This window comes from Hemiscyllium ocellatum, chromosome 3 (genome assembly GCF_020745735.1).
Source record: "Hemiscyllium ocellatum isolate sHemOce1 chromosome 3, sHemOce1.pat.X.cur, whole genome shotgun sequence".
In the NCBI taxonomy this organism is placed as follows: Eukaryota; Metazoa; Chordata; class Chondrichthyes; order Orectolobiformes; family Hemiscylliidae; genus Hemiscyllium; species Hemiscyllium ocellatum.
Window position 1 is genome coordinate 50,570,377 of NC_083403.1, and position 26,809 is coordinate 50,597,185.

General features: G+C 42.1%; 1 protein-coding gene across 1 annotated transcript in view; it reads right to left on the reverse strand.

Annotated features, from left to right (window-relative positions):
• map3k5 (mitogen-activated protein kinase kinase kinase 5) overlaps window positions 1-26,809 on the reverse strand; it is a 176,496-nt gene that overhangs the window by 123,407 nt on the left and 26,280 nt on the right. The window contains exons 2-3 of the mRNA XM_060849929.1: window positions 13,910-14,049; window positions 780-803 (exon numbers count right to left, since the gene is read on the reverse strand). Of these exons, the coding sequence (XP_060705912.1) occupies window positions 780-803; window positions 13,910-14,049 (164 nt within the window). The remainder of the gene's footprint in view (window positions 1-779; window positions 804-13,909; window positions 14,050-26,809) is intronic.

Below are 26,809 nucleotides of genomic sequence, written 5' to 3' on the forward strand. Positions count from 1 at the left end.
GCCATTCAATCCAAAGAGTGTACGATAGTGTTTATGCTCTCCTTGAGCTTCCTCCAATCCATCAATCTAACTTCTTCATATATTTCCCTAGCTCCTCTTTAAATGTATCTATAACAATTCACCTCAACTAGTCCGTGTAGTGGCAAGTTCCACATCATAATGATCATCTCGATATAGGCAAAGATGTTAAGGTCTGATGTGAAGGTCACAGGTTGGTAGTGGAACACACGTGTTCCCACTTCCATTTATTTTGATAAAGAATAAAAACTCAGCCTCAAGGTCTAACCAAAAATTAACTGTTTCATTCTCAAAAGGTGTTGCACAATCTGATGTTTCTTTAGCATTCTCTGGTTCTGTACTAGAAAATCACCTTGATTTAGTTACTGGTATACAACCTTCTCGGCACTCAACCCAGATTCTGCTTAATGTTCAGGCAGCAAAGACAAAAGCTAACCACAATTACTTTGAATTCAGAGTTGTGCTCATTAGCTCATAAAAAAACCTTTTTCTCGTCATGATAAATTTAACTTTTAACAATAAAGTAAAACAAGCTGTTTTGGGTTGGTCACCTCACCCAGTTTCTCATTCTAGTCCTAAGTTTTATTTTCCAGCAGTTCGATAGCAACACTTTGCAAGTAAAGCATTAACTTTAAATGGAAAGATAAATGCACCAAACTATAAATTCCATTACAAATATGTGGAAATCACCTCAATATCTTATTAAGAGGTAGAAGATGTAGCATCAACTAGTTGTCAAGCAAAGCAAAAGTTGTACTTACATTTTTCTTTTGACAAATAATTTCCTGCAAAAAGACAAAGAAAAATCAGCCAATAATATTCATGCACAGCTTTAACATATTTATTTAGTTAACAGTGATAATAATATATACTGGCCAACAGACACTGCAAAAGAACATAATTTTGTATTACACAATATCATAATACAGTGTCATTACTCTAATTAATTTAAGAGATGAGATGCAAGGCAATCTTGGCTTGCTAAAGATTTTTAATCAGGTTTGAATCTATGCAATGCTGCTAAACATTTCATATTTCATATTTTATATTTACCTCCAAGTGTAATGAAAAATTCTGTCAGGTTGACTCAGTCACTCTGAGTTAGAAACTTTGGAATTAAGACCCTGACTCCCAGAAAGTTTAACTAGGTGCCATCTGTTAGGTAAAAGGTTACTTTTGAGGCCTTACTCACCTGGTTCTTTGAATGGTTTACGGTGAACCAGGAAGCTCTTGCAATTTCTGTGGCAGCACTTTCAAAGTAATCAACTACTTCTGAAATACTTCCAGACTTCCCAAGGAAACAACACAAATTCTGCTTCTTGCTTTAAACCACATTATTTTGACTACTTTGTGCAGGTACAGTTGATTAATATATTAGCCATTTAGAAAACATTAAATTTCGCCGTTCCCCAGCAACTAACTCCATCGCTGTTCCTAGCAACTGCTTTTGACTGAATCAGACTGTTTGCAACCATCACTAATTCCATCTATTTCTAGCTCTGTAACATCACCCAACTCTATCCCTCTTTCAGCTCATTTTTAAATCATCCTTTATTACCAATGGAATAAACTATTTCAATTCACTCCTGTCCAGCCTCCCATATTCTGTCTTGTGCAAACAGAAAATTATTCAAAACTTGCTGTGTCCTTATTTACATCGAGGTCCAATCATCCATCACCCAAATTTACGGAGAGCAATATTGGTTCCTTGATAAGTTACACCTCAATTTTCTTTAAAGATTACATTCTCATTTCTAAATCCCTTCATGGTCATATCTCTCCCAGGGTTGTAATCTCCCCCAGCCTTCTGATAACTACATGCATCCAAATCTGGCCTCTGGAACAGCTCAATTGTTAGCAGTTGTACTGTGATTGTTTTAGCTCATCTACGGAATTCCATCCCCAAATCTCTCCATCCCACTACTTCTTTCTTTCTTCAAGATGCCCTTAAAATCCTTTGAAATTCTTTGATCAAGCTTTTGATTGTCTGCTGTTATAGAAGTCAGCATCTTGGAATGTTTCATTATATTAAAGATGCTTCATAAATCAAAGTTGCTGTTTTATTGCTATTGCTCTAGAAGGATAAGTGGATTGCTCTACCATCGCTTTATATATAGCTCATTATTACGTTAGAGAAAAAATATAGCAATAACGTTTACAAAAAGCTACAAACACATATTTTTTGTTTCCTTGGGCCTATGTTCAAACTGCCTCAGATTTACTTAAGAATCCCATGTGTAAATCCAATCCGATTTCTGAGGTACGCACTCAGCACAAAAGAAAGTGTTCCGCCATAGCAATTGCATCTAGAACAGCTTCTGAACAGCTAGTGCGGGAATTCATGTATCACCACACTGATGCAGTCAGAATCAACTTCAATGCTTGGACTGAAACATTTTGTTGGGTCCACAAGCATAGCATAATTTATTTACAGAAATGGAGTGGATAAAAATCAAGCATAAGGAAATGAACTGCAAACAGATATTGAAACTTTCTGATATTATCAAGAAAGTGGCATTATTTTGCTATTTTTCTCTTTGGCTATGCACTGCTAGAAAATAATTTGCAACATACAGATTGCTCGGTTCACCCTTACTGTCAGGTTTTCTGCAGAAACCAAGAACTGGGATACTAATGAAAGTAGTATCTTACATATTGATAGTTATTAAAACTTGTCTTTAAATCAGTATATGAAAGATCTGCCACAGTGTTTGCTAATGTAGTTATCTTTCTTTTTTGACAGTAAAATTTGTGTGTCACTGAAGTGGGAGAACCATGCTTCATAAACTGATCTGACCATTAAGACAATGAAAACTGGCCCAGAACAGTTGACGTGTACCTTTTACAATACAACAGCATATCATCCAATCAAACAGCACAGAACAACAATGAAGCTGCATCGGCAAAACTATATTAAATATGCATCAACCCCATTTTCTAGCACCTGGCCATAGCCTTGGATGTTATGACTTTTCAAGTATCCATTAATTTTTTTTTACGTCACCTGCCTTAAGTATTGCCTGTCCCAGAAAGGCAGTGCATTCCAGATGCCCACTACCCTCTGGGTCAAAAGAAATTTCCTCAAGTCCCCTCTAAACCTCCTGCCTTGAAAGCATGTCCTCTGGTTGTTGACCCTAAGGGGAAAAACATCTTGCTTTTCACCATGTCCACGCCTCTAAAAATCCCAACCCAATCTTAATAAAAACTAAAAGAACTGCAGATGCTGTAAAATCAGAAATGAAAACAGAAATTGCTGGTAAAGCTTAGAAGGTCTGGCTGCGTCTGTGAAGAGAAATCGTAGTTAATATTTTAGGTCAAGTGAGCCTTCCGAAGAACTGGATTCAGAGTTCTGAGGCAGCGAGTTATTACTCGTTCTAGAATATTAACTCTGATATGCTGCCAGACCTGCTGAGCATTCCTAGGAATTTCATTGCCACCAACCCCCACACACCCCCACCTCTCTATTCCAAAGAAAACAACCCAAGCTTATTCAATCTCTCATCACAGCTGAAGAGCTTCATTCCAGGGAACATCCTGGTGAATCTCTTCTGCACCCTTCCAGTACAATTACATCCTTTCTATGGAGCAGTCTCCAGACTGCACTTTTGCACTTCTCTAACCAGTTTCCAGATTGCTGAGGCACATTTGAGACAATTTAAGTTCCAGAGTTAGGTCCAAGGTGGACACAACACAGCAACTTTAACAAAGGTGATTCGCAGGAGCATTATCAAAGAGAACTTCACACAGAGTCACGCAAGATTTTTGGACAAGTGACTGAAACCTCACTCAGTGAAGTAGATTGTTAGCTGTGTCTTAAGAGGAAGAGAGTAAGGGTGCAGAGAAACCCAGGAAGTGTGTTCCATAGCTTACTTGGCCAGTTGAAGGTATGCCAATAACAACAGGAGGATGAAAACTGGGGTCGCACATGAGGGCAGAAACCCTGAAGGGCTGGAAGATGTTACAGAAATAGGAAGGTCTAAGGTTATGGAGAGATTTGCAAACAAGGATGGAAGTTTTTTTTTTAAATGTAGCGTTGCCAGACTAGAGTACAGGTAAGTCAACAAGTGACGGTGATGGATGAGTAGCATCTTGAATCCAAATTAGGTTGGAGGCAGGATTCTGAATGAATGCTTGTTTGCAAAGGCTGTAACACAGGAGGTCAGGCTGTAGCAGCTCTGAAATACGTCAAGTTTACAGGTGACAACGGCACAAGTGAGCACTTCAGTAGGTGAGCAAAGCAGGGGCAGAGACATGCCCTTCCTGAAGAAGGGCTTATGCCCGAAACATCGATTCTCCTGCTCCTTGGATGCTGCCTGACCTGCTGTGCTTTTCCAGCAACACATTTTTCAGCAGAGACATGCAATGCTAAGGATGTGAAAGCAGGTGGCCTGACTTGACAACAGACAGACCAAGGAGTCAGAAGCTTGGCTCAGGTCCAAATACAATGTTGTAAACATCGAACATAAGAAATAGGAGCAGGAGTAGTCCATCTGGCCTCTTTTATTTGCTCCGCTATTCAATAAGATCACAGCTGATCTTTTGTGGACCCAGCTCCACTTACCTCATTTGCTCACCCACCATAACCCATAATTCATTTTCTGTTAGAAATCTACCTTCGTCCTGAAAACATTCAATGAGATAGCCTCAATTGCTTCACTCAGCAGGGAATTCCACTGATTCACAATCCTTTAGGAGATGTAATTCCTCCTGAGCTCAGTCCTAAATCTGTTCCCCCTTATTTTCAGGATTTACCCACTAGTTCTAGTTTCATCAACCAACTGAAACAACCTCCTGCTTCTGTCTTTTCTAACATATTCCTTTCATAACTTAAATGTGTCTATAGGGTTCCTCTCAGGATGCCACGGTGGCTCAGTGGTTAGCACCTTTGTCTCACAGTTAGATTCCTGCCTCGGACGACTCCTGTGTGGAGTTTGCACATTCTCCCTGTGTCTGCGTGGGTTTCCTCCGGGTGTTCCGGTTTCCTCCCATAGTCCAAAGACGTGCGGGTTAGATGAATTGGCCATGCGAAATTGCCCAGTGTTCAGGAATGTATGGGTTAGGTGTATTAGTCTCGGGTAAATGTAGGGGAATAGATCTGGGTGGGTTACTCTTCAGAGGGTTGGTGTGGACTTGGGCCGAAGGACCTGTTTACACACAGTAGGGATTTTATATATTCTACATCAATGTTCAAAATTCCACTGAGTATAATCCCAGTCTACTCAATCTGTCCTCCTAAGCCAACCCTCTCAACTCTGGAATCAATCTGCTGAACCTCCTCCAGTGCTAGTACATCCTTTCTCAAGCAAGGAGACCAAGAAACTGTACTCCAGGTGGGGCCTCATCAGCACCCTGTACAGCTACAGCACAAAGGTGGTAATGGATCTGATTCAGCCTCAGACTGTGCTTTGGGAAAGAGAGGTGGAGCAGCAGCTAAGGAATGAAACAGTACCAGACTGTTGCACAATTGCACATTCATGTTGTTTGTTAAGGTACAGGGAATTTCAACATTGGTTCTCCCACTTGTGCACTAGAATTTAATTTACATCATTCTTCAATGGATTTTGCAACTCTTCTGAAAGTGAAGGAAAGCAAGTAGTCAACTGGCACAACACTTTATTGCTCGGTCTCCAAATCCTATTTGATGCATTGTAAGGGAAAAAAAAGAGAAAAAGCTGGCAATATACAAAAAATCCTAATCAGTACAGTAACTAAGTGGCCTGTTTAGCATTTAGGAATCAGTCTTGATATACAGTGTACACTCAAAATTCTATTTCTCCCTTTACAAACTACCCAACAGACATCCAAACAGCTACAGTCTTTTTAACTTTTGGAGAATATACTCTGGAGAAAGTGAGGACTGCAGATGCTGGAGATCAGAGCTGAAAAATGTGTTGCTGGAAAAGTGCAGCAGGTCAGGCAGCATCAAAGAAGCAGGAGAATCGACGTTTCGGGCATAAGCCCTTCTTCAGGAATGAGGAGGGTGTGCCAAGCAGGCTAAGATAAAAGGTAGGGAGGAGGGACTTGGGGGAGGGGCATTGGGAATATGATAGGTGGAAGGAGGTTAAATGACGAAGGATGATACGATGTATCTGGAAGTTGGTGGGATGGTAGGAGAGGACCAGTGGGGTTCTGTCCTGGTGGTGATTGGAGGGGCAGGGTTCAAGGGCAGAGGAGCGGGAAATGGAGGAGATGCGGTGGATAGCATCGTCAACAACCCAGATGGCCTCCTTCTTCAAAGACCGCAATTTCCCATCAGACGTGGTTGACAGACCCCAACACCAAGGGTATATTTCCTTCCCCTCTCCTATCAGCGTTGCGGAAAGACCACTCCCTCCACGACTCCCTCGTCAAGTCCACACCCCCCACCAACCCAACCTCCACTCCAGGCACCTTCCCCTGCAACCGCAAGAAATGCAAAACTTGTGCCTACACCTCCCCCCTCACTTACCTCCAAGGTCCCAAGGGATCCTTCCATATCCATCACAAATTCACCTGCACCTCCACACACATCATTTACTGCATCTGCTGCACCCGATGTGGCCTCCTATACATTGGAGAGACAGGCCGCCTACTTGCAGAACATTTCAAAGAACACCTCTGGGACACCCACACCAACCAACCCAACTGCCCCGTGGCTGAACACTAACTCCCCCTCCCACTCCGCCAAGGACATGCAGGTCCTTAGCCGCCTCCATCGCCAGACATGGCAACACGACGCCTAGAGGAAGAGCGCCTCATCTTCCACCTAGGAATCCTCCAACCACAAGAATAAATGCAGATTTCTCCAGTTTCCTCATTTCCCCTCCCCCCGCCTTATCTCAGTCCCAACCCTCGGACTCAGCACCGCCCTCTTGACCTGCAATCTTCTTCCCGACCTCTCCGCCCCCACCCCCTCTCCGGCCTATCACCCTCACTTTAACCTTCTTCCACCTATCACATTCCCAACGCCCCTCCCCCAAGTCCCTCCTCCCTATCTTTTACCTTAGCCTGCTTGGCACACCCTCCTCATTCCTGAAGAAGGGCTTGTGCCCGAAACGTCGATTCTCCTGCTCCTTTGATGCTGCCTGACCTACTGCACTTTTTCAGCAACACATTTTTCAGAATATACTCTGGCCCCAGAAAATATGTGCTAATATAAGCAGGCAATTCGAGGCCACTTACAATAACACTACTCAACGAACATAAACAGCAATCTGCATTACTGATATAATACAAGCAGGCGATTCAGAAAAAAAAACTTTTAACTGTATTTAATAAGGATCTGAAGCAGTCTAGCTCCTCATTACCTTTAAAACATCTAGCATCAATAAAAGGTCATTTAGCTTTTAAGTGACTTAAAATATGGACCACTCTTTGGATAGCTCAAAATTAAGCTCTCTCATGACCGCATTTTACTCAATTAAAATCCAGCAGACAGATGCAGAAAAGTCCATAGCATGTTAGGGCAGAGATAAGAAAATTCTCATCGGTGACAGGTAGGAGCATGTCACAGGAATAATAAGTGTGGAATGTTTGAGAAGAACAAGGGAGAACAAAAAAAAAGAAAATTAGGTGACTTGCAAACAAATCTACGCAGAAAAGTATGTTGGAAAAAAAGTTTATTGAGAAATCAGGCTAAATAAGTGCAAGAGAGAAGGGTAATGTGAAATGATGGACTATGACTGGATAGGACAGAAATTACAAATCTAAAGATGATACTCTCAGGTGACAAGTTAGAAAAATAAGAGTCAAAACTGAAGGCTCTATATCTGAATGCACATACGGTCTTTGAAACAAAGCAGATGGACTGTATAGCACAAACAGAAATACATGCAGTATGACCTGATAGTGTAGTCATGATTCTGTTTGGCTATTTCATGGATTGGGGCCTGAATTTTAAAAGGTGCACAATTTAGGAAGTACACAAAGCTATGGAAAGGTGGAGGTTCTAAAAGATGGTATTAGCAGAACAGAAAGGACCGACAATAGTTCATGAAACGGTCTGGGTAGAGATGACAAATTATAAAAACAAGAGATCACTTGGAGGATCCCTAACAGTAACCACATGGTAGTTTGCAGCATAAAAGGAAGAAATATACGGTGCTTGTCAGAAAGGTCTGGGGATTATTATGGGGGATTTGAGTCTACATACAGACTAGAAAACTCAAATGGGCAAACGTAGGCTCGAACAACAGAATGTTTTCTCAATAGTTTCGTAAAATAGCGGTGAGCTAACTCGGGAGCAAGCTACACCAGATCTGCTATGAAGCAATCAGATAGAAATAATTAATGATCTCAAAGTGAAGGTGCCCCAACGTTTCAGCATCCGTAATCTGATTGAATGTTATATTCAGTTTGAGGGAGAGAAAAGTTGGTTCAAAGCTGGTACTTTAAACTTAGATGAGACAGCATGAAAACAGCTAACAAACATGAACTGGCAAATAAGGCTAAGGGGCAAGTCAAGAATGAAACAGTGATGGGATTTATACAGAATACTTTTGTATGCACTGGACACAGACATTTCATCAAGAAAGAAAAAATCCAAGGTCCAACCCACCAAACATGGTTAATTGAAATGAGCTGAAAATGTGTTGCTAGTTAAAGCGCAGCAGGTCAGGCAGCATCCAAGGAACAGGAAATTCGACGTTCCGGGCATAAGCCCTTCATCAGGAATGAGGAAAGTGTGTCCAGCAGGCTAAGATAAAAGGTAGGGAGGAGGGACGATGGAGATGTGATATGTGGAAGGAGGTCAAGGTGTGGGTGATAGGCCGGAGTGGGGGTGGGGGCGGAGAGGTCAGGAAGAAGATTGCAGGTTAGGAGGGCGGTGCTGAGTTTGAGGGAATCGAATGAGACCAGGTGGGGGGAGGGGAAATGAGGAAACTGGAGAAATCTGAGTTCATCCCTTGTGGTTGGAGGGTTCCCAGGTAGAAGATGAGGCGCTCTTCCTCCAACCGTCGTGTTGTTATGTTCTGGCGATGGAGGAGTCCAAGGACCTGCATGTCCTCGGTGGAGTGGGAGGGAGAGTTAAAGTGTTGAGCCCCCACGGGGTGGTTGGGTTGGTTGGTCCGGGCATCCCAGAGGTGTTCCCTGAAGAGTTCCGCAAGTAGGTGGCCCGACTCCCCAATATAGAGGAGGCCACATCGGGTGCAGCGGATGCAATAGATGATGTGTGTGGAGGTGCAGGTGATATGGAAGGATCCCTTGGGGCCTTGGAGAGAGGTAAGGGAGGAGGTGTGGGCGCAAGTTTTGCCTTTCCTGCGGTTGCAGGGGAAGGTGCCGGGAGTGGAGGTTGGGTTGGTGGGGGGTGTGGACCTGACGAGGGAGTCATGGAGGGAGTGGTCTTTGCGGAACGCTGATAGGGGAGGGGAGGGAAATATATCCCTGGTGGTGGGGTCCGTTTGGAGGTGGCGGAAATGACAGTGGATGATACGCTGTATACGGAGGTTGCTGGGGTGGTAGGTGAGAACCAGTGGGGTTCTGTCCTGGTGGCGGCTGGAGGGGCGGGGCTCAAGGGCGGAGGAGCGGGAAGTGGAGGAGATGCGGTGGAGGGCATTGTCGATCACATCTTGGGGGAATGAGAGAGTGTCAAGTTTAAAGAAAAAGCACATTATAATTGTAGAAAGATGGGTGGCAGGTCAGAAGATCAGACGGAACATGAAAAGGTTTTGAAAAAGTTAACAAAATTGAAAAGGAGCAAGAAGTATATTTGCAGATAGCAAGGATAACTACACCAATTTTAAAACAAACAAAGGAACAAAGTAAACATTGGTGCTATAGAAAGTGAGTCTCCAAATTTACAATGGAATAATCAGGATATGACAGCTAATCCAAAAAGGTTTTTGCATTAATCTTCACCATGGGGGAAACAAATAACAACATCTTAATCTGATTTCTTTTTGTCAATCTATAACAGTTAGTAGGGTGAGATAATTTTTACAAATGTTTTACTGAGGTCTGCCCCTTTACTAAAGTTTTAATACAAAAGATAGGTATTAAGTTATCCTAAAACAGTGTTTCTGAGCAGCAAGACTATATTATTGCTCAATTTTGAGCAAGTGTGTTGTGTTTTTTGGGTATATTCTAGGACTGCAGATTGTTTAAGGTGCAGAGGCGGCTTTTGGTAGAGTGATGTGCTCGTCCTGTTGGATGTGGGAGATTAGGGAGAATTTCAATGTTCCTGGAAATTATGTCTGCAGGAAGTGTTTGGATGCGAATCCTATTTGACTGCATGGATCGGTTTCAGCAGCAGTTAGAAGCAGCGAGGAATTTACAGGAACCAGGAGGTATGGTGGATGACTGTTTTTAGGAAGGCAGAAAAACCACAGATACATCAGGTAGATGGGTTACCTTGAGGAAAAGTAGGAGAGGTAGACAGGTTTTGCCAGAGTCTCCTGTGGCTATCGCCATCTCAAACAATTATGTTGTTTTGGATAATGCCAGGTGTAATGGCCTCTCAGGAGAACTGTAAGGGCACTGATTGACATTCTGCTGCCAATAGGGAGACATCAAAATGGTTTATTGCCTCCCTGATGCCAGTGTTAAGGATGCTTTGGGGATGGTGCAGAATATTCTGAATGTGGAGAGTAACCAGAAGATCATTGTACACATTGGTACCAAAGACATAGAAAAAGAAAGGGACGGTATTAGGCAGGAACTTTCAGAAGTTGATTGGGAAGGGACAGTTGAAAGTGGGAGGTCTTTAAAAATGAGATAACAAGAGTTCAGAAACAGTATGTTCAGATTGGTGTGAAGGACAAGGCTGGAGGGTGTAGGGAATGGTGGATGACTAGAGAAATAGAGGCTCAGTTCAAGAAAAAGGAGGAGGCATATGTCAGATATAGACAGCTGGTAGAGGCAGCATGAGTATACTCAAGAGAGAAATCAGGAAGGCAAAAAGGAAACATGAGATAGCTTTGGCAAATAGGATTAAGGAGAGATCCAAAGAGAATCGACAAATAAGTTAAGGGCAAAAAGAGTAACAAGGGTGAGAATAGGGCTCCTTAAAGATCAACAAGGCCTTCTATGTGTGGAACCACAGGAGATGGGGAGATACTAAATGAGTATTTTGCATCAGTATTCAATATTGAGGAGGACACGGCTAGAGAACTTGGGGAAATAAAGAGCGATATCTTGAAAAGTGCCCATATTACAGAAGAGGAGGTACTGGGGGTTTTAAAACACAAAGGTAGATAAATCCCTGGGACCTGATCAGATGTATTCCAGAACTCTGTGGGATGCTAGGGAAGAGATTGCTGAGCCCCTTGCTGAGATTTTGGTATCATTGAAAGCCATGAGTGAGATATCGGAAAACTGAAAGGTGACTAATGTGGTGCCATTATCTAAGAAAGGTAGTAAGGAAAAGCCAGGGAACTACAGACCTTACGTCAGTGGTGGGTAAGTTGTTGGACAAAATTCTGAAGGACAGGATTTACATGTATTTGGAAATACAATGACTGATTAGAGATAGTCAACTTGACTTTGTGCGTGGAAAATGGTCTCACTAACTTGATTGAGTATCTTGGAGAAAGGATAAAGAAGCTTGATGAAGGCAGAGCAATAAACATTGTCTATATGGACTTTAATAAGGGATTCAATATGGTTCTGCATGGTAGACTGGTTAGTAAGGTTAGATCACATGGGATCCAGGGAGAGCTGGCCAATTGGATACAAAGTTGGCTTGAAGGTAGAAGACAAGAGGGTGGTGGTGGAGAGGTGTTTTTCGGACTGGAGGTATGTGACCAGTGGTGTGCCACAAGGATCGACGCTGGGTCCACTGCTTATCATCATTTATATAAATGATTCGGATGTGAAGGGTTAGTAAATTTGTGGATGGCACCAAAATTGCTGGTGTAATGAACAGTGAAGGTTACCCCAAAGTATAATGGGATCTAGATCAGAGGGCCCATGAGCCAATGAGTGGCAGATGGTGTTTAATTTAGATTAATGTGAAGTGTTGCATTTTGGTGAAGCAAACCAGGGCAAGACTTCTAAAGTTAATAGTAGCGACCCTGGGGAGTGTTGCCAAACAAAGAGACCTAGAGGTGCAGGTTCATAGTTCCTTGAAGCTGGAGTTGCAAGTAACAGGGTAGTGAAGGCTGCATTTGGTATGTTTGCCATTATTGGCCAGTGCATGGAGAGTTGGGATGTCATGTTGCAGCTATACAGGACATTGGTCAGCCATTTTTAGAATTCTGCACTCACTTCTGATCTGCCTGCTATGGAGAAGTTGTTGTTAAACTTGAAAGAGTTCAGAAAAGATTTACAGGGATGCTGCCAGGATTGGAAGGTTTGAGCTATAGGAAGATGCTAGAGCTTTTTTCCCTCGAGTATTGGAAGCTGATGCATGACCTTAGAGAGGGTTATAAAATCATGAGGGGCATGAATAGGATGAATAGCTAATAGTCAAGGTAAAGGAGCTCAAAACTAGAGGGCACAGCTTTAAAAGAAAAGATTTAAAAGGGACCTGAGGTGCAACGTTTTCCCGCAAAGTGTGGTGCACATATGGAATGAGCTGCCAGAGGAAGTGGAGGAGATGGGTACAATTGCAACATTTGAAACGCCTCTGGATCAGTACACGAATAGGAAGGATTTTGAGAGACACAGGCCAAATGGTGGCAAATGAGGGGAGACCAATTTGGGATATCTGGTCAGTGTGGAAGGGCTGGACTGATGGCGGTGTTTCCATGCTGTATAACTCTATGACTCTATCCCCACACTAGCTATAAATGGAGGAACTGAAGAAAGTTACAATCAATCAAGGAATGGTCCTCAGCAAACTATTGGAGGTCCAGGTTGATAGTTTCTGGAAAGTGATGGAAAGAGAAAATTGATGTGCTGGTTCCAATTTTCCAAAATTCTGTTGATTTGAGGACGATTCCATTAGATTTGGAAAGAGTAACTGTACCGCCTTTACTCAAACAGCAAGGAGCTATAGATCTATTAGCTCAATATCAGAGGAAAATTGTTAGAAAATGCAGCAGTAAAGTCCCTGTTCCCAGAATTCCTGTGCAGTCAGCACCTGAGATTTGAAATGAGGATATCGGAGAATGGGGCCTTTACTGTTATGAGCAACTGGAAAGGAATAATGGATCAGATGATTTATTAAAGCTAATTCTAGGGTTACCGAATCGGTAATGACAGAATCACCTACTGCAGCCAAGTATGCTGGTATCTCTGAGTAGTCCTGGCCACTCGTTTTGAAAATGCACACATCTTGTGGCAATGAGTTCTCCCAGCTGCCACTACTATTTCTCATGCACCCAGCTAACCAGTAACTTCTATTCCCCGTGCGTGCTGGATACTGGGAAATTATTGTATTATTAAAGACATTTGTGGCAAGGCATTTATAAAAGTTGGTTATAATCAGGCACAGTCAACAGAATCACAATGTTTACGTTGCAGATAGAAAGTGTTTGGTCCATCGTGTCTGCACTAGGTCTTCAAATGGGCATTAACTAGTGCCAATCCCTATTAGCTTAGATCACTAGCCCGGTGTCAATACTACTACTATACCACACACACTTAACATGAGGAAAGGGCACTCCCGACTAAAGCTGCCCATACAGGATTTGCGACTCCTTATGGTGAGTGAGTGTCAGGTATTCAGTCAGTTGAAGTGATATTAGAACGAAAGCCAGAGAGAGAGAAACCTAAATCAATTTTTTTCCCAATGGACTGTAGAGTTCATGCCCAGGACATGTACCAGTGAGTTAGAGGGATTTCCATTTTTTTAAAAAAAAATCCCTAGTTTTGGCAGCATTCCTCTCACTTTTCAGTGGAAATTGGCTCTGAACATTTTAAGAATTATGTTTAAGTTGAGCACAAGTTTATTTTGGAAGATGCAATGTTTATATGACTGAAATGTTCAATTTATCACTCAAACATGGCATGCTGGGTAATACTCAACAGTTACCTGCAGTGACTGAAGCGTGTCAGAATTTGTATCACAGTATAAAATAATATTATTCGCCATGCTGAAGCTCTCCCGCACTCCAAGATGGTAAAACAAGGAAGGTTGACGAAAAGCATCACTCATCTCCACCACAGCGATATCTGCAAACAATAAATGGCAAAGTGACTAAACTCTAACTTAATGAGATTTACAAACTAAATCAAACAAGAAAGAAGAAGAAACTTGGCTGAATAACAAATCCTCAATGTATGTCATCCATTCAGACACCATGCACCACTGAAGCACCTGGAATACAATGTAATCTCTACATTGCATTGTCATTGACATTCGAAAAGTAACCTTGGTATGCTCGATTTAGTTCATCAGTTTGTCAGAAATCATGTTTTCAATTTTGGCAAAGAAAAACTTTGACATCATGCATTGCCTTGGCCTTTTTTTGTATATACACAGATGACTCAGCACAGCTGCACGAAACAAAGAATTGCAAAACACCAGACCTTATTAGTCTGGACAGACAAAAACAAGTGACAAATACAAAAGGGCAAAAAGAAAATACTACGTCACATAGCACAGCATCAGTTTTGGACTAAAATTCTTGTACTGGACTATTTTGCTTTGTTTCTATGAAGAGTCCCTTGTCCAAGAACACTATCAATGATCACCAATTCCAGATTCAAATTTAACAATAGTAGCTTTAAAGAAGAATCCCACTCAACTCAAAACACTGACTCGTCTCTCCCTCCACAGGTGCTGATTATTTGCAGCACTTTTAGTTTTCACTTCAGATTTCCTCCATGCATTTATTTGACAAAAGTTTATTTTTGCTCAACGTTTGCCACATGCAAACTTTGCAACAAGACATGTATAAATTGCTTCACTTTCAACATGTTGCATAAAAATTAGAGATATCAAAAATTTTCCATAGCGGTCTTACTACAGACCAGGGTAAATGAGCATATGAAATATCTGAATGGATTGTCAAACATCTGGAGAAAACCAGACTGCAGGAAGTTACACCACAGAGTGAGCTTGGAGTCCTTAGTGTAAATCAGAAAGACAGCATACAGGTAGAACAGGTAATAGGGAGGCAAATTGAATGTTGGTTTTTATTTCAAAGGAAATGGAGTCTAAAAATAGAAAAGTCTTGTTAAAACTGTACAAGGCATAGTTAGACTACACCTGGAATACTGTGAATAGCTTTAGTCCCTTTATCTAAGATATACTGGATGCGGTCAAGAGAAGGTTCAGCAGGTTGATCCCAGATTTCGAGGTTGGTTTTATACTCTTGGAGTTTTAAAAGAATGAGAGGAGACCTAATTGGAACATTTATGAATGATACAGGTTACTTCTTTTTGTGGAAGAGTCTAGAATCACATGCCATCGTCTCAGAGTGAGTGGCTGCCCATTTAAGACAGATGACAAGAAATTTCTTCTCTTACATAACTGAGTCCAGAAGGCTACAGAGGCTGGGTCATTAAGTATATTCAATGCTGAGTGTCGGAGAAATTTGCCCAATAGGTTAGAGATCACAAAACACAGTTTGAAGTGAAATTGACAAACAAGTAACAGATCAGCTGACACAGACTGACGGCCTGTACAGGTAGATCAGATTTCTCTTCCCAGAGCGGAGGATGAGACCAGTTTAATAGTAATACTGCACAATGACACTCATTAAGAAATGGGGAAACTACATTGTATCTGGAAATGGAGTAATCTAGTTGCAAGGATGCTAATTGGAAAACAAATATCGGATGAATGCCCTGTTCCTTCACACAATGCAATGTCCTGACAGTATCGATGGTTCCATTCCTCTTTCACAGGTAGGTGCTAATGTCTCCTTTGAAGTGGTGAGGTGCTTCCATTGTCCTGTTTCTGGAGCATGTCCTTGCTGGTGCCTCTCTCTCTGACCAGTTCTGTGTGGTTTTGGTATCGCTGGGTTGTGAAACTGCCCTTGGGGCTTTGAGATTGCCGTGGTGCTCTGTCATTGTTCATGGGAGCTTATAATGTATTCCCTTGTCTGTGTGCTGTCTGGTTCGACTTGTGAGCTCCTTGGGAATTCTGGGTGTTTTGGTACAGTTTGGCCAATTTTGCTTTTGTGGGCCTATCGTGGGTAGGAAAATCTTTTCCCACGAGATAAGCAGACTTTACAGCAGTAAAAGAACCAATAGTTATAGGAAAAAGGTAGGAAAGTGGAGTTGAGGATTCAGATCAGCCATGATCTCATTGAATAGATTTGATGATCCAAATAGCTTACATCTGCTTCTCCATCTTATGGGGGATACTGGATAGGAGTCGCAAAGAAGAAGAGAGTTGAGAAGAAATCGCTACATGGGGAAGGAATAGGTTAAAATGCTGGATGTCCCAGCACAATCCTGTTCTGTGGATCTTCAAAAGGAGGTAAAAACATATTCCTCCCAAGTTTGGGATTTTGACATGAGGGGAGGTTTTCAGAGATGAATTGAAGACAAAGACAGTCCTGAAGACAGTGGCTTGATGTTGGGGTAATGGTTGAAGTGGAGGTATCCGAGAGTTGACAATTTGCCTATATCAGGTAGAGGTCGGTATGCCAGTCTACAATAGCACTAACCTTGGAGAAAGTGAGGACTGCAGCTGCTGGAGATCAGAGTCAAAAACGTGTGGTGCTGGAAAAGCACAGCCGGTCAGACAGCATCCAAGGAGCAGGAGAGTCGATGTTTTGAGCATAAACTTTTCATTAGGAATGTGTCAGAGAGTTTGGCATTGAGGTCAAGCAACAAAAATTAAAACCAGCTCAGCATCAAACCCAGTTCAAAATTCAGGGATGTTGGGTGATGTGGAGAATGTGAGGAAGTGAAATTGAGAACTTTGCTGAAGAAGTGCTAAGATTGGAGAGAGGAAGGGTTAGAGTTGTTGAGTTTAGGAAGCTGTATATAATTAAAGAAAGTAGATTTTAGGAAGAACATCTCCCTCAGCAACCCTCTTGCAGAGGTTAGCTTGAGAATATGATGGAGATTTAAAACAATATTCAAAAGGAAGACTTCAGGATCTTCCTCATGGTTACCATCCTCCATCAACCTCCTCGAATTTTAGATTAGATTAGATTCCCTACAGTGTGGAAATAGGCCCGTCAGCCCAACAAGTCCATACCAACCCTCTGAAGAGTAACCACCCAGACCCATTTCCCGCTAACACTATTGGCCATGCTAAGTTGCACATTCACTTGACATGCACATCTTTGGACTGTGGGACGAAACTGGAGCATCTGGAAGAAACTCACGCAGACACAGGAAGAATGTGCAAATTCCACACAGACGGTCGCCCGAGGCTGGAATCGAACCAGAGTTCCTGGCGCTGTGAGGCAGCAGTGCTATTGATCAATTAGGTTTTCACGTTGAACAACAACTCAAACTCCATTAAAATCATCAAATATATTAAAAAAGGTGCACTGTGGGGAGTGTATGGATTGGTTATGCCTCCCTTTTGAGAGGGATGTTGAGCATTCTTCATCCTGGCCCATTCAGGTAACCTTCCTCCAAACTCTTTTTTTTTAAAAACCTCCTGGTACTCAACTACCCGAACGGAGGCTCTCAACTTGGTTATCAATTTCCACCCTTTCCTCACCTTCATATGATCTATCTACAACTCTTCCCTTCCCTGATTTCTGTCTCCATTTCTCAGGATAGGCTATGAACAAATACTCACTGTGAGCCCACTATAAAGGATAATACTCCAAGTTCTGAGGTGGCATCTGTTCCGATTACACAACCTTCCAAGCTAATGCTTCTGATAGGTCTTTTTATCATTACGATCAAGTGTACACCATATCCTTATGGTTGACAGGGGTGAAAGAAGATGGAGCCTCAACTGCATCCATTCAACTTCCTACATGTTCTTATCCTCTCTCTCTCTCTCTCTCTCTCTCTCACCTTTGTTCTGAAGTTTTTCACAGTTTGCTTATCTTCGTACTTGGGGGAGTTGGAGATCCTTCTGTATTCCTTCACTGCATCATGTCTTCCTTAAAACAGAGCTCCTCTGAGCATCATGCAGGGAAGCAGTGTGATCTATCAACTATTGAAAAGGTATTATTCAGCATATCTCAGTCAGCTCATCTTCCTCCCACTCTTGACTTTTCGTGATTTTAAAAGGACAGATTTGGGAATAATGCTACCCATGATAAGGACACCAAAACAGCAGAATGGTGAAACGGTGAATAATTTCCCCGTTAAGAATTGTAAAAAGACAGTTTAAGAGTCCTTCGGTGGCAGCATCAAAATGCTTACTTCTGTCAATGCTATATTTTTCAGAAAAGTCTTTCTTGTATAGTAGGAAACAAGAACTCTAATTCAGCAACTTGAAAATGAGCATTAAGTACTCAATGTATTGTTCTCCATTTAGAATAAAATCACAATTTACAGGTACACCTGTGTATCTACTGTAACTCGTCCAGGTGGGTGTGTAGTGTCACTCCAATTCTAATGTTATACTGTGAACTGCAGCATCAAACTATCAAGTTAATTCCAACAGAGCACCAATCTGCAAATATGTCACTTTATTTAATGGATTTACTTCACAGCTTTGATTCCATTTCTGTCTCATTCTCTTGATCTTTGGCCAGTCAATGCTGAGATAGGCAGGCATGTTAGAGGACTTCATCATCATGGACTTTCTCCAGGGCCTGCCTAATAAGGCTGCGGAGATCAGAGTTGGTAGCAGCCCACAGGGTCTCTCTTCCACCATCTTCCCCACTTTGGTGGCTCTGGAGAGGATGCATTTTGTGCTTTATGGTACATCTTCCATGACAAATAGGCATTGCAAAGACTGCCTCATTTTGCGCATGTCCAGAATGACATTACTACATAATTCAATCAATCAGAGTTCCTTTATTTAAATGAGGATGTTAGTTTGCAGTTTTGAAATGAAAATGCTTTTGTTTGAATTTTCGTTTATGTCACTGGGACAAATCAAATGCACCACCTTATATGTTGAAATATAAAAAGACACACCAGAAATCTCTATCATTTGAAAAAAAACATGTAATTAAAGATATAATAAGGATTAAATTAAATAACCACTAAAAATTCTGACAGAATATAATTATAATTCTCAATATTACTCCAAAATTACATTCCAGCAAATTAAAACAATGCAATGAGTGTCAGAAAGATTCATTCCTTAAATTCTCTAGTACAAACACATTACAAATGGTTTTTCAAAATTTCAGAATGTACTGTACTCCATCAGGGCTACTTATTACCAGCTACGTATAAAACAGATATGTTGTGGAGGGATCCAAGATGGCAGTGATCTAGGAGATTGCATTGCAGGACTCCGCACCACAGCACAAGTGGGATAACTTTTTCAACTCGCCCTACCCAGATCATCGTGATGTCCCGGCACTCTGGAAAGGTCGTGGAGCCCTGGGAAACTGTTAAAACTCAACTTATCTTGGTTTTTGCTGTCTAGGGATGTCGAAGGAGGAGGAGCAGCATCCGCGGCAGGGCCCGTGGCCCAGTCTGCAGGATATTTGGACTCTATTCCTTAACCAGTACTGGTGAAGGAGTACGTGAAACCCCGCAAGATGTTGGAGAAGCTGGCCCCAATATCGATCATGCTGCAAAAGCAGCGGAGAGTCCTGGAGAAAAGGACGGATGAGGTAGAACACATTTGCAATGGTGGAAACTGATACCGGTTCCTCCAAAGATAGGACCCAAACCCTGGCAACACAGGTCTGTTATTTGTTTGACCAAGTTGATAACCTTGAGAACAGGGGCAGGTGAAAAAATATTCGGATTGTTAGTCTGCTGGAAGGTAAGGAATGTGAGCAGCCACTGGAATTTATTGAGGACTGGTTGCCGAAATTCCTCAACTCGGAGGGTGGAATGAGAGGGCTCACCAGGTCATGGCGCGGAGATCAGGTCTGGGTCAAGGTCCTCGTTTTCTCTTGGTGTGGTTTCATCACCGTAGAGATAAAGAAAGAATCGTGGAAGCTTCCAGAATCCAGGGGAAGGATCCGAAGGCCCTAGTTTGCGAGGGTTTGAAGATTATGTTCTTCCAGGACTTCTCAGCGGGGGTGATCCAGAAAAGAAAATCCTATGACGGTGTCAAGAGAAGACTGATGGAGCTTGGGATTCAGTACTCCCAGAGGTTTCCGGCGCTGCTCGGATCACGTTAAATGGATCTGTACATCTCTTTGACATGTTGGAGACAGCAAGGGACTTTGTGGACAAATTAACTTAATCTGAACAATTCAGTATGTACAAATTGTAGTGTTGTTTGGGTATGTCTGTGTTCTTTCTTTTAAAAAAAAGAGAGGAAGTCTGGTCAGGGCTTTCTTTTCCTGTCTTTTTTATTGCTGAAAATGTGTTGCTGGTTAAAGCACAGCAGGTTAGGCAGCATCCAAGGAACAGGAAATTCGACGTTTCGGGCCAGAGCCCGAATTACCAATTTTTTTTATTGGTAATAATCTGGTTTAAACTATGTTTGACAATGGTTGAGATGTGTACTTTCAATTTCTAATTTAAAGGTATATCAAAGGATGGGTGGGTACCTGCATTTTTTTTTCAAAATTTTTTTATTCACTTTGCTATTCCCTGGTGTATTTTCTTGCTTTTCTGCTTGTGTTTGCAGTGCAGCTCTAGCTAGGAGAGGGGAGAATGGTTGGGATGGCTAGATGCCAACATATGGGCAGTTTATGCCCAGTTCAGGTATTTAAATGCCCAGGCTGCAGTCTTGTCAGCGGGATGGGAAATTGTGTTTTGGGATGGGTAGTTGTCCCCTTTGGAGAGGGAGTGAGTTCCCTTATTCAGTGCTGTTGGCACTTTATATGTTGGTTTGTTTTTTGGTTTTTGTTGTATATAATCTTTGATAGTTTTGTAGGTTTGTTAACTGTAGTGGTTTTAGTTTATGTAGTTTTTATATTCGATGGATGTTGTGAGACTAAGGCATGGTGATTTGTGGTTCGAATTCCTCCTCTCTGGAATCTAAATGTTAATGCAGAAGATTATGACTAATGACTTGATTAAACAGTGTACCTGGAACATCAAGGGGAGTCACTAACCAATTAAAAGGAGGAAGGTACTTTTGAGTCTTTGAAAGGAGAAGGTGGACATTGCTTTGCTACAGGAGACACACCTGAATGATAGGGAGCATTTGAAACTACAGCAGAATGGATTTAATTGGGTTTACTTTTCATCTTTTAAACCAGAAGTAGGGGAATGGCTACATTGGTTAGGAGGAATCCCCGATTTAAGTTACCAGAAAGTCTTAAAGGCACATACGGGAGATTTGTAATTCTCAAAGCCCAGATAAACAGGGAAGAATATGGTGCTTTAAATATTTATTGCCCTCCAGCCCATCCCCTCAAATTTCTGATAAATGCGTTCTCTAAATTGATCAGTCTTGAGTCCCGGCATATCGTTATATGGAGAGATTTTAAACTGTCTCATGAATCCCACAGTAGACAGGTTGTCCAAATGTCTCCTGATCCCCCGTACAAACTGAACAATTGTGTGTGGAGTTAGGGTTGGTGAACGTCAAGAGGAGGTTTTTCCACCCTACAGGCAGGGATTTTATGTTTTTTTTCCTAATCCTCACAGATGTCACACCAGGATTGATTTTTTTTCTGACCCCTGTGGCAACCCTGGACTTGATGGACAATTGGTAATATTACTATCTCCAATCACGCTCCAGTACACCTGTTGGTTAAGATTAAGGATATTACGGTGGGCCTGAGGCACTGGCAAATGGAGCTCTTTATCCTTAAGGATAATGAGTTTGTGGAGAACTTCTCTAGGGAATTTTGGCATTCCTAGACATTAAGACAACCTGTCCATCCTTTGGGAACCCGCCAAAGGCTATGCCAGGGGGTTAGTTATTTCCTACTCTGCCAGTAGGAAGCAGCAGAAAGGTGAGCAGCAACATCTTCTCTAAGCATGGTTGAAGGCAGCCAAGAAGGCTTACTTTGACAGGCCCTCATTGGTCAAGCTACAGAGGATCATGGCGCTGCGGTCTGCATTGAATTCCGTGCTCACGCAGACAGCAAAGGAGCTTACTTTCGCATGAGCATGGCGACAAGCCAGGCAAGTACTTAACGTATCTCGTCAGCAAAAGGAAGACCCCTCAAGTCATTATGTCGATTAGGGAAGGGTCTTGCAACCTAACATGCGATTCCAAAAAGATTAATGTGGCATTCCAGTGATCTTACTCTCAGTTATACCAATCGGAGGGTTGTGAGGAGGGGTGGGCCAAGATGGAGTCCTTTTTCAAGGATCTGGAGCTCCCAGGAGTGACCCCTGAACAAGAGTCTTTTCTCAATGCCCCCTTATCAGAGCAAGAGGTGCAGGAGATTGTGAAGCAGCTTCAGAGTGGAAAGGCACCCGCTCATGATGGACTTCCCAGCAAATTCTGTAAGGAATTTATAAACATATTGTCAGGCCCAATGCTCAACATGTTCAATAACTAGTCATGATCATCTCCAGCCATCTCTGAGAGAAGCCAATATTTTGCTTATTCTTAAAAAAGGTCCCAGAGGACTATGCTTCATACAGGTCGATTTCACTCTTAAATGTGGACTTTAAAATCCTCTCTAAGATTCTTGCATTAAGGCTGGAGACTATGTTACCTTCTATTGTTAAAGAGGACCAGACAGACTTCATAAAGGGCTGCAGATCCTCCAATAATGTTAGGAGGCTGCTTAATGTAATTCAAGCAGGTCAACAACAGTCAATATAGGGATTGGAGATTTCTCTAGATGCAGAGAAGGCATTTGAACGAGCTTGAGTGGCTGTACCTTTTCTATACTCTGGAGCAGTTTGGCTTGGGCAAAGTCTTTAGAAAAATGGGCAAATGTTCTCTACAGCGACCCTCTTGCTGTGGTTATCACCAATGGGGTACGATCAAGCAAGTTTAACATTTTAGGGGCAGCCGGCAGGGCAGGGCTTTTTTGCCTTTTGCCCCTGCTTTTCACATTGATAATTGAATCATTGACGGAGGCCATTCATAGGGATCCCAATATAATCAAATCCAGCAGTGAGGTCAAAATTACTTAAGATTTTGTTGTACATGTACCATGTCCTCATTTTTTTGTCAAATTCAGCAGTTTCGGTGCCTTGTCTGATGCAATGCATTAGTGTGTTTGGCACCTTTGAGGTACAAGATTAATCTTGCAAAATCAGACGCTATGTCTATGGGTGGTCTTACAAAAGGTGCTAGGTATTGAGGGCAAATATTGATCCCCATTTAAGTGGTCCCAGGGGGTTTTGTGTATTTGGGCATTTTCCTTACTCCAGTTCTGGATCGGCTGTTCAAAGCTAATTTTGTTCAATTATTTGACAAAATCACACAAGACCTTCAAAGATGGGAGGCGCTTTTGGTCTCGTGGTTAGGTTGGATATTGCTTATTAAGATGAATTTTCTCCCCCATTTGTTGTACCCTGTACAGATGCTCCCCCTGATTTTCAATAAGCAAACATTTCAGGAGACTGAACGGCTCTTTCAGCTCTTTTATTTGGTATGGTAAGTGGCCCCTTACTAAATTATTTAAATTGCAAATGCCTCACAGATTGAAGTGAGTGGATCTCCGGGACATTAAAAACTATCAACTAACTCGCTTTTATCGTACGTGAGTGATTGGGCGTGTGGGGGCCCTCTTTCAATATGGTTAGATATCGAAACCTCTCAGGCAAAGTCTCCCCTTCCTGGCTTGGTGTTTTTGGACAAAGTGAGGACAGTGAGGGAATATTGCCATAACCCAACAGTTATCAATATTGTTAAAGCATGGAGGGCAATTTGACAGAGGGAAGGCAATATTGGCAAAATATCTTTTCTTACACCTATAGTGGGTTATGTCGGGTTTTCAACCTGGGATGATAGATTCAGTATTCAAACATTGGGCAGCTAGGGATGTGTGGTGCATGGGAGATTTATTTGAGGGAGACAATGATGTCCTTTGATCAGTTAGCACAGAAGTACGAACTATCTAACAGGAAGTTTTTCGTTTTTTTCCAAGTTCAGGATTTTATTCAAAACAAAAGACTACACTTCTGACCGATCCCTATAAATCCAACATAGAGGGGAGGGTGCTCTGTGTTAACAGTACACTTTCTGTCAGTACTTTATATCATCAATTGAGGGGCACCCCCTCAGGTGAGTTTGATCGACTCTGCAGGGTGTGGGAGAGACAGCTAGGCACTGAAGTCTCCTAAGAGGCATGGGAAGATATTTGGGAAAACATGAGGAAAATATCAATTTACAATTGGACCTATGCTTTACAGTTGAAGATTCTCCACAGGGTCCATTTGACTTGATCGTTTGTCAAAATTTAAATCAGGGGTATCTTCAACATGTCCCAAAGTGCAAGGTTGGTATGGACACACTTACCCATTGTCTCTGGTCCTGCGGTAGGCTTCAAACATACTGGAGAGCTGTGGTGAGTGCAATGGAGGGAATTTTGGGTGTAAGGGTGGACAAGGACCCAATCTCTCTTCGTGGCCTGCCCAGCGTGTTCCCTGTAGATGCGCGTAAGAAAAACCTTTTCAACATCCTCACATTCTATGCAAACAAAGGTTGGGTACCTGAAAATCCCCCAGGCTTTTGGATTGGCGGAAGATTATTATGGAGCATATCCACTTGGAGTTTCTCACAAGTATGGTACACCAGACATATGGTTACAAGACTGAGAATTTCTATAAGACATGGCGGCCCTCTTTGGAATACCTGGGCACAGATTTGTCTGCCACACTAACAAGTGCTTTTATATAGCGGTAACGATTGTGTTTGTTTTTGAGTCCAATGTGCAGAGATGGGGAACTGCGAACATATGAATATGTGAAAATTAATGCTCTCAATATTCAAAAGTGAGTGCTTTGTTTGATTAGATTAGATTACTTACAGTGTGGAAACAGGCCCTTCGGCCCAACAAGTCCACACCGACCCGCCGAAGCGCAACCCACCCATACCCCTACATTTACCCCTTACCTAACACTACGGGCAATTTAGCATGGCCAATTCACCTGACCCGCACATCTTTGGACTGTGGGAGGAAACCGGAGCACCCGGAGGAAACCCATGCAGACACGGGGAGAACGTGCAAACTCCACACAGTCAGTCAGTCGCCTGAGGCGGGAATTGAACCCAGGTCCCTGGCGCTGTGAGGCAGCAGTGCTAACCACTGTGCCACCGTTTGGTTGAGCTATTATTATTTATTGGCTTGTTGTTGGTTATTACTTATTTAGTTTTTGAATACATATTTATACAGTTATACATGAGGGCGGTTTGGTTTTTTTTTTACTTTTTTGGTGTTCTTTCTTTGTATTGTTTTGAACTGCATTGTTTTAGATTTGTTGTAATGTTAAAAAAATCTATTTTTCAATAAAAGTATATATTCTTTAAAATATGTCATAATACAACTATGGCTCTCACGGTACAATCTTCCAACAACTCAACGTGCAGACAGCTTTTTCTATCCACGAGGGACACTTTATTTAGCACAAATGTAACACTAGCTTTCTTCACAAGAGAGTGTTAGAAGGGGTATGCAAGAAATTATACTATTCACTCTGAACAGCTCAATAAAATTCAAGACACCCCAGGGCAGCTAACCAGAGTCAATGCCCATCTCATCAACCAAGACAAAACTTGATCTCTCCCGGGCACTCCCTGGAAAAGTCTCATAGGGAGATCATCCAAATTGCATATCTGCATTGGCTGAAGATCACGAGACTGGGAGTGAAGTGGAACCAAAAGATGAAAGCTGTAGCCTTACCAGGTTGATACGCAGCTCTAGGTACAGGAAAAAAGTAATTTGGCAATTATCACCACCATCAGCCTCCTCTTGACCACTAGAAAAAGTGGCCAGGTGTGTAACTGATAGTGCTATCACGTAGCATCTATATAGCTATAACTTCCTCACTAGTGCTGGACTTAGGTTCTACCACGGCCAAACGGCTTCTGATCTCACTACAGCCATGTTCCAAACATGGACAAAGGAGCAGACCTCTAGAGGTAAAACTTCCAGAAGTGATATCAAAGCAGTATTTGACCAAGTATGGCTTTAGGACCACACCCTCCAAACTCCTCACCTTCCGGACTTGGAACAAGAATCACCTTCACTGTCACTGGAATAAAATTGAGGAACTCCCTCTTTAACAGTACTATGGGTTTACCCAAAGCCCACAGGCTGAAGTAGATCAAAAAGGCCACTCACTGCCATTTTCTCATGTGCAATTAGGGATGGGTCATTTTGACAGCCTTTACCAGCAACACCCACATCCTCTGGATGAACAAACAAGAAAACTCACTGAAAGGTAGCTTTATTAAACCCATAAATTGATATTAATTCAGGCAGCAGAGGAAGTCCATGTTTGACCAGCCTGTCAAACTAGTTACTATTCATCATTATTGAATCTTACTCACTACCCATAACAAAATGTGTCATTTAAGTCATAGCTTATTTGAAACTATAATCATTGATGGAAAGTATCGACATACACAATTAAAAAGTAAGATTGTCAGCTGATTTACATCACGCAATCATTATTTTAAGAAAACTGGTTTCAGAATTAAAAATTCTGAAAATGCTTGGTGTGTGCCATGAGTGGTGGGGGGAGGGGGGGGGGGAAGAGTTGGAATGATTAGCAGTGTGAAACTGTCCAGAAACTTGTGTTCAAACCTCTCCTTATTCTAAGTTAAACTGATTCAAATTCAGAAGCACAACACAATTTTTCAGGTGGTACACAACTAGGAGGGGATTGTCTACCTGAGCATGAAGGCAGATAGCATTCCGCAAGAAGGATTAAATAAAAAGAGAATAACAGTGTACAGTGACAGATGAATTTTAATTGAGCAAGTATGAAGCACTGTGTGTAATGGGAGAGTAGCCATATGAAGGGTTCCATATATGGTATTGAAATAGCTAAGAATGAA